We start from the raw sequence: 8,268 nt of genomic DNA on the forward strand, positions 1-8,268 counted from the left end.
GTGAATCCAAATGAGCATTGCAAGTCCATAATAACAAGAAGTGGGCTTGTGCTTCTACCGGTGAACAAGAAAGTGGATGAGAAGAAAGTGGAAGAAAAGAAAAGTGAGGAGGAAGTTGTTGTTGAGGATGTTGTAGTTGAAAATAATGATAAAAAAGATAGAGTTGAGGAAAAGGAGAAAGAAGAAGAGGTATTGGTTGACAAGAGTTCTTCACCCCAGAAGTTGATAAAGTGGGAGAAGAAGAAGATAGCTGACAAGTAGGACCAGCCAATCAACCTATCTCCATATGCTAAAGTGCATTACCCTCAACGGTTGAAGCAGGAAATCCAGAAGCAGCACTATGCAAGGTTTCTGAATATTTTCAAGAAGTTACAGATTAACATTCCATTTGCTGAGGCCTTGGAGAATATGCCTCACTATGCCAAGTTCATGAAAGATCTTCTGTCTACGAAGAGGAAATTGAAGAATGGTGAGACAGTGGCCTTAACAGAAGAGTGTAGTGCCCTGATCCAGAAGAAGCTTCCACCAAAATTAAAAGATCCAGGAAGTTTCAGCATCCCTATTGCCATTGGAGATGTGGAAGTAGGGAAAACACTCTGTGACTTGGGGGCCAGCATTAACTTGATGCCATTGACTGTATGTAGAGGTATGGGAATCAACACCTTGAAGGATACCAATCTTATTCTGCATCTTGCAGACAGATCCATCAAGAGACCGGAAGGTGTGGTTGAAGATGTTCTGGTTAAGGTGGGTAAGTTCATTTTTCCAGTGGACTTTGTGATTCTAGATATGGAGGAAGAAGATACTGAAAGCCCTATACTTCTATGGAGGCCATTCTTAGCAACTGCTAGATCCCTGATTGATGTTGAACAAAGGAAGCTAATGCTAAGGGTGAATGAAGAGACAGTTACAATTGATGTGTTTGAAGCCATTAAACATCCTGTTGATGTGGAGGATTGTTTCAGGATAGATATCATACAAGAGGTTGTGGAGGAAGTGAAAGGAGAAGAAGACCTGTTGTTAGAGGAAGATAAAAGTAAGGATGAGATGAATGGGGAATTTTATCAGGAGGAACTAGTAGTTGAAGAGCTTGAAAAGAAGGTGGATGACATTCCTAAGGGAGCACGTAAGGTGGATCTGAAAGAACTACCTTCTATTCTGAAGTATGTGTTCCTTGGGGATGATCAAACATACCCAGCCATTATAAATGCATTCTTGTCTGAAAGGGAGGAAGTGAAGTTGGTCGAAGTACTCAAGAAGAATAAGACAGCCATGGGCTGGTCATTTTCAGATCTTAAGGGTATCAACCCTTCCTTCTGCACTTACAAGATATTGATAGAGGAAGAAGTCAAACCACTAAGGCAACCACCAAGAAGACTTAATCCCACTCTGAAGGAGGTAGTAAGGAAAGAGGTGGTGAAGTTGCTTGATGCTGGGATGATTTATCCTATTTCAGATAGTGCATGGGTGAGTCCAGTTCAAACAGTGCCCAAGAAAGGAGGGATGACTGTGGTTAGGAATGAGAACAATGAACTGATCCCTACAAGAACAGTCACTGGCTGGAGGATGTGTGTTGACTACAGGAGACTCAATAAAGCAACCAGGAAGGACCATTTCCCTATTCCATTCCTGGACCAGATACTGGAAAGATTGGCAGGACATGCTTTCTATTTTTTTCTGGATGGATACTCGGGCTACAACCAGATAGCTGTGGCTCCGGAAGATTAGGAGAAGACTGCATTCACTTGCCCCTATGGAATCTTTGCATACCGGAGGATGCCTTTTGGCCTATGCAATACACCAACAACTTTTCAAAGGTGCATGCTTTCCATATTCTCTGACATGGTAGAAAGGTGTATTGAGATTTTCATGGATGATTTTTCTGTGTTTGGTCCTACTTTTGTTGCATGTTTAGAAAACTTGGATAATGTTTTGAAAAGATGCCAAGATTGCAATCTTGTGCTAAATTGGGAGAAATGTCACTTCATGGTGACAGAGGGTATTGTTTTGGGACACAAAGTGTCCAACAAAGGGATTGAAGTAGATAAGGCCAAGATCTCTGTTATTGAGAAACTACCCCCTCCCATAAATGTTAAGGGTGTGAGGAGTTTTCTAGGACATGCTGGTTTTTACAGTCGTTTTATTAAAGATTTTTCAAAAATTGCAAAACCATTGTGCAAGCTGTTAGGAAAAGATCAAGAATTTATGTTTACTGATGACTGCTTGCATGCATTTAATGTGTTGAAAGACAAGTTGATCACTGCACCTATAATCATGGCACCTGATTTTTCATTACCATTTGAACTTATGTGTGATGCCAGTGATTATGTTGTAGGGGTAGTCTTAGGCCAAAGGAAGGATAAACTATTGCATGTCATTTACTATGCCAGTAAAATTCTTAATGAAGCACAAAAGAATTATGCTACTACAGAGAAAGAGTTATTGGCAATAGTGTATGCATTTGACAAATTCAGGTCATATCTGCTAGGGTCCAAAGTTATTGTTTACACTGACCATGCAGCTTTGAAGTATTTGTTAACAAAGCAGGACGCTAAGCCCAGGTTACTCTGATGGATGTTACTTCTGCAAGAGTTTGAAGTAGAGATCAAAGACAAAAAGGGAGTGGAGAACTTGGTGGCTGATCACTTATCCAGGATCACAGAGACACATTTACAAGAGGGTCCAGAGGTGGTGATCAAGGAAGAGTTCCCTGATGAGCGAATACTGGCCATAAGCATTGTTTCCCAATTGGTGCATGATCAAGTCTTGTCTGTTGACACCCCACCATGGTTTGCTGATTTTGCTAACTACAGAGCTGCTGGAGCCATGCCAAAGGATTTCACTTACCAGCAGCGGAAGATATTTCTGCATGATGTGAGGAGATACATCTGGGATGAACCATACCTCTTCTATAGATGTTCAGATGGAGTAATCAGAAGATGCATTCCAGAAGAGGAGCAAAAGAGTGTCTTATGGAACTGTCATGGTTCAGCCTATGGTGGCAACTTTGCAGGTGAGAGAACAACAGCCAAGGTTTTGATGAGTGGTTTTTACTAGCCCACATTGTACAAGGATGCCAGAAAGTATGTGGAAGCATGTGACAACTGCCAGAGAACTGGGAACATCTCCAGGAGACATGAGATGCCTTTGAATAATATACTGGAGGTGGAGATCTTTGATGTCTGAGGTATGGATTTCATGGGACCTTTTCCCTCTTCCTACTCTAACAAGTATATCCTGGTGGCAGTTGATTATGTGTCGAAGTGGGTTGAAGCCATAGCCACACAAACAAATGATGCTCGGGTTGTGATAGCATTCCTAAAGAAGAACATATTTGTGAGATTTGGAGTTCCAAGAGCCATAATAAGTGTAACATCCCGCAAAATTAGGAAATTACGTAACTTACAATTAGGAATGTGAAACATGCTTGAAATTCGAATTAAAATTATGTTTATAGCAGAATTAATTTAAGAAGGAAAATTATTTTATGATGATAAGATAAGTTAAAATATGTGCATATTTTAAAAGAGTCAAGACACTAGTTAGAGAGGGAAAGTACTACATTTAATTACCATATAGGTAGTAATTTTAATTATTAACTAGTAGGTATATGAAATTAATAACCCACATAAGTAAGAGACCTTGTATAAACTACAATTAGAAATACGGAAGCTTATTTGGATTCGACTTATACATGCATAGCTCAAGTGGAATTATTATGGTGTAGGAAAATTGCATTAATTGAGTCAATGGGTGAAAAATAAAAAAATAATATATATAGGTCTTAAGAATTTGGAACTCTAATTAAAAATATAGGGTTTATAATATTACAATGTGTAAATACTTTAGTTAATAATCTAAGGGGATTATGTTTAGCCTTAATACTTTAGGGAGCCTCACACCTTATCCCAAATAAATCCACAAGGCTGCCCTACATGGGTTGGGTATTAACACTTGGCAAAACCTCACCCACCCTAATTTATTTGTTATGCGCATAGGATGAAAGAGTAAAATAGAAATTCTGATTCTTTTGCTTGTGATCTAGAACAAACCCAAGTCAGCTTTATTAAGCATTTAGCCTATTGGGAGAGAGAAGGCAGCATGCATGAAACACCATTGGGCGAAAACCTCATTCTCATTATCCTTGGTTTCCTTTTTATGCGCATGGTGAGTGTGGGCCTTGGAAAAGCTTTGGTCCCTGTTAGTATTCAATCAGCATCACAAAACCTTATCTTCCATTCTTCCTTAGGCACTGTTGGGTGAGCCTCCAAGTAGGAGGTGTGCCTATTGAATCTGAAACAAATATGAATGCTGGTCGGTTGGGTAAAAATGTATCATACCATTTCTGTTCAGAAATAACCAGTAACCACCTCACTCAATTGTCTTCACGCCGTGAGTTCCTTAGAAGAATAATCAGATTACGCATGTCTTTGAACCAGAATTCGGAGTAGTTTATGTGATTATTCCCCACTTTCCCTTCAAGCGGTAAACTCAAAGGAGATGAGCCAAACAGCAGCGCTTATTTTCTTTCATCTACCTCCTTGTTTGACCAAACAACAAGCAGTAAGCTTGCATGTGTTAAACTCTTTCATCTATCCACTAAACCGTCAACCTATAAGAGGGGAAATCATAATCCAAGCCTCCATCTTCTTTCTTCAAGGGTACAGCCGCCTGAAGCAAACAGGGAGATTGCTCATGAGCTCTTCCTCCAGCCCTTTCTTTTTGCGCGGCTGAAGGGTAATCCTATGGAGCTGGAGTAATTTCTGATGTCTTTCGTTCCTCCTCCCTCAATCGGTTCTGGTCAAGCTTATTTCTTTTTTTTGCATGCTTATATGGGGTCTCTTCTTCCATGGCATGTCATTGAACTCAGTTCTTGGAGCAGGAGAAAAAGGAGAAAGCGCAATTGGAGTCACTGCTCTTCATGGCCGTTTTGTACAAACTAGGTCTCTTATAAGTATAGGTGAGTCAAGCAAATAACCTCCCCTAATTCTTATTTGTTCGGCCTCTTACGCTGGTTGGGGAACACCTTATTATAGCTAATTAACTCCCATTAAACTCTGCCTCATTAGAACGGCCATGTAAACTTTAATGGAATTTTTATGAAACGTCTAAGAATTTATTGCTTGTGGGCCAAAGCTGAATGTTGTGAAATTGGGAATTGCTTCTGTAACTTGATGGACATTCGGTTATGCTTAAGAGCTGAAACAAGATGGTAAATAAATTGCTAGACATTTTGTTAGGCTTAAAAGAAAAATAGAACTGAAAAACTGAACCAGTATATGGAATAGGCCTTGGGATTTTTGCTGTTATGCGTGGTAAATTAATGTGAAGTTAGAAATTTGCTTAATGTAAGACTTATGGTAATCAGTTTAAAATTTAAAAGGTACTCGAAGCATATTTGTGCCGCTAGCTTTATTTTTTTTTGTAATTCCTATTCTTTGTTCATGCCATTTTGGACGACCGTTGAACCTAGTACTTTTGAGCACAAATTCACGATTTGGGAACTTGGAGGATAGTTCTTGTAATATTATGCGACTGCTTTGGTGGACCATATTGTGTACCAAGCTTCACTTGAAATTGAATCAAATTGTCAGCATGCTTTAGACCCCTAATGTGCGCACCTTAGAGAGTAATATGGACATTTGCAAAATTAAAAATCGTGGGTCCATTTTTATGGTGTTAAAACCTTACGATCCTTTCGCGGTACACGTTGACAGATTAATGGGAAGACGGAAAACTAATTTTATGAGAACCATGGAAAAACCGTATATATATATATATATGTGTGTGTGGATTAGGGGACATAGAAATTAATTGTGAATGGTAGGAATCAAAGTTTGAAATTCTGTTTTGATTGTGCTTGTTTAGGTGCGCAAGGTCCCGAATAATTGGACTATTTGATGAAAATTGGAATGCTTGATTGAAAAGCTAAAGTGTCGAGGCATGTGATTGGTGGTGAGACCTACTGTGACTATTAGCTAGAGTATGAAATTTTGAACTGATGCTCACATGTGCCTTATGCTTCGTATTCTGTCATATGTTATATGAAATCTGCCTTTGGACTTGTCTTGATGGGAAATTATGTTTATGGAAGTATTTGTGATACGGCAGCTTGGTATTAAATATACAAGAGGTATATGTTATATGATTATGATCTAGTCATGCATATGCACATCATGTTTCACCTGTGTCTGTTTGTGTGTGTGTCAAGCATGTCATAGCATACGGCATTATGCATTCATCTTGGAGACTGAAATATATAATAAAACTATGCATACGTTTGAGCACACATCATGTAGGCATCCCTGCGGTACCAAGGTATGGGACACTTGGCTTCAGTCCGCTTAGATTACAGTTGGAACCCTCTGAGGAGCCATTAAGGGAGGGACCTCCATTGTACTTGTTAAGTACGGGCACGACGATGCTGTAAACGTACTCTTGGCGTTATATACACATCTTGTTTAGTATCTTGGCGTTATATACGCAACATGATTAGTACCTTGGCGTTATTACGCACCTTGATTATATGTTAGCCTCTGTTCGGAATTATATGTTGATGCGACTGTTTTGGAATTTTGTACCTAGTTTAATAGTGGCAGTATTGGTTTTACTATCACACTACTGGGATTTTTCTCACCCCTTTGGGGCTGCTATTTTTATAAAATGGCAGGAGGACGTAAAAGCATTTGAAGACGTGGTTATATGGATATCTACTGTAATTGCTGTTGTTTGAACTTGCTGCTGTTACTGTCTTATGTGGTGGATGACTGTATTTTTATTTAACATACTGGAAATTTGGATTACTGTTGACACTATGATTTTACTGTTGTGTTAAGAATTTTATGACCAGCAAGTATTTTGGAAAATTTCTAAAAACGTTTTGTGAAAAAAAATTCTGACGTTTTAATTTAAGTGCTGACTTTCAAACAGCTTTGCGAGCACTTTGCGAGTTCTGTTTCGAGGGGAAAACTACCTCCGATTTATTAATATTTTATATGCACGCGAAGCCCCACGTGTCTAGTTTTTGATTACAAAAACTTTACAATGGAATTTTGAAAAATTGATTTTATACGAATTTTTAAAGACAGTAAGGTCTGCCAGGAAAATAATGTTTTCAGCAACTTAAGAAATTTTGAAAGCATATTCTGATTTGTATAAGGGACTTGATTTCAATTATAAGCTTCAATTAGCAACATCAAAATGATTTTTCAGAAATTAAAATATGACGAAAGAACTCTAATTCCGCTTAGGAAACAACTCTCTTGAAAAAATACAAGGAAGGGTGTTACAATAAGTGATGGGGAACCCATTTTGATAACAGGTTTGTTGAAGCTGTTCTTGCCAAGTATGGAGTGAGGCACAAAATAAGTACTCCGTACCACCCTCAGACTTGTGGTCAGGTTGAGATTTCCAACAGGGAACTTAAAAGAATATTGGAGAAAACTGTTGGGAATACTAGGACTCAATGGTCCAAGAAACTTGATGACACCTTGTGGGCATATAGGACATCATTCAAGACTCCTATTGGAATGTCTCCATTTCAGTTGTTGTTTGGGAAAGCATGCCATTTGCCTGTTAGATTGGAGCATAGAGAATTATGGGCTGTCAAGTTCTTAAACTTTGACTCCAAGGCAGCAGGTGAGAAAAGACTACTGCAATTGGATGAACTGGATGAATTCCGTCTGTCTGCTTATGAGAGTGCCAACCTATACAAGGAGAAGACCAAGTTATGGCATGACAGGAAGATCACACCCAGGGATTTTAAGGTGGGAGATCAAGTGTTGTTATTCAACTCCAGGTTGAAACTTTTTCCAGGGAAGCTGAAGTCCAGATGGTCTGGACCATTTGTAGTTAAGAGCATGAAGCCTTATGGAGCGATGGAGATTTGTGCTTGGGATTCTGACCAGAGTTTTACTATAAATGGTCAGAGATAGAAACTTTATGTAGGATGTGCTGTGGACAGGCAAACTGATTTCAGTTGCCTTGTTAGAGGTAAACTAGATCATACCTGTCAGGATCGCGATGTTAAACACGCGCTGAGTGGGAGGCAACCCACTGTATCAGGTATGTAACATTCATGTTAATACCAATTAAAAAAAAAGAGAAGGGGGAAGAATTTTGAAAACTTTTAAGAAATTTTTTTTTGACAAGTGTTGGGCGCTAAAACTTCCATTATGGACGTTTTAGCGTTCTAAGAGTTGCATCACGATGAAACTCTCTGGCCATGAGCGCTAAAACATTCATACTGACCATTTTAGCGTTCACCTA

General features: G+C 39.0%; 1 protein-coding gene across 1 annotated transcript; it reads left to right on the plus strand.

Annotated features, from left to right (window-relative positions):
• Positions 1 to 2,574: 2,574 nt before the first annotated feature.
• LOC133308943 (uncharacterized) lies at positions 2,575 to 7,934 on the plus strand. The gene is made up of 3 exons (XM_061509674.1): positions 2,575 to 3,013; positions 4,871 to 4,943; positions 7,322 to 7,934. Exons 1-3 carry the CDS (start codon positions 2,575 to 2,577, stop codon positions 7,932 to 7,934), a joined length of 1,125 nt encoding a protein of 374 aa, XP_061365658.1.
• The last annotated feature ends 334 nt before the right edge of the window (positions 7,935 to 8,268 follow it).

This window comes from Gastrolobium bilobum, unplaced genomic scaffold (genome assembly GCF_033153095.1).
Source record: "Gastrolobium bilobum isolate Gb01-03AN ecotype WA unplaced genomic scaffold, APGP_CSIRO_Gbil_v1 utg139411, whole genome shotgun sequence".
Classification (NCBI taxonomy): domain Eukaryota; kingdom Viridiplantae; phylum Streptophyta; class Magnoliopsida; order Fabales; family Fabaceae; genus Gastrolobium; species Gastrolobium bilobum.

What these genes read in the sequence shown, in the direction of transcription:
- LOC133308943 (XM_061509674.1), top strand. Translation starts at nt 2,575, where the DNA reads ATGTTACTTCTGCAAGAGTTTGAAGTAGAGATCAAAGACAAAAAGGGA. An exon ending in CTATGGTGGCAACTTTGCAG is followed by an intron (nt 3,014 to 4,870) that starts GTGAGAGAACAA and finishes CATTGAACTCAG; the next exon opens with TTCTTGGAGCAGGAGAAAAA. An exon ending in GGCCGTTTTGTACAAACTAG is followed by an intron (nt 4,944 to 7,321) that starts GTCTCTTATAAG and finishes TTTTGATAACAG; the next exon opens with GTTTGTTGAAGCTGTTCTTG.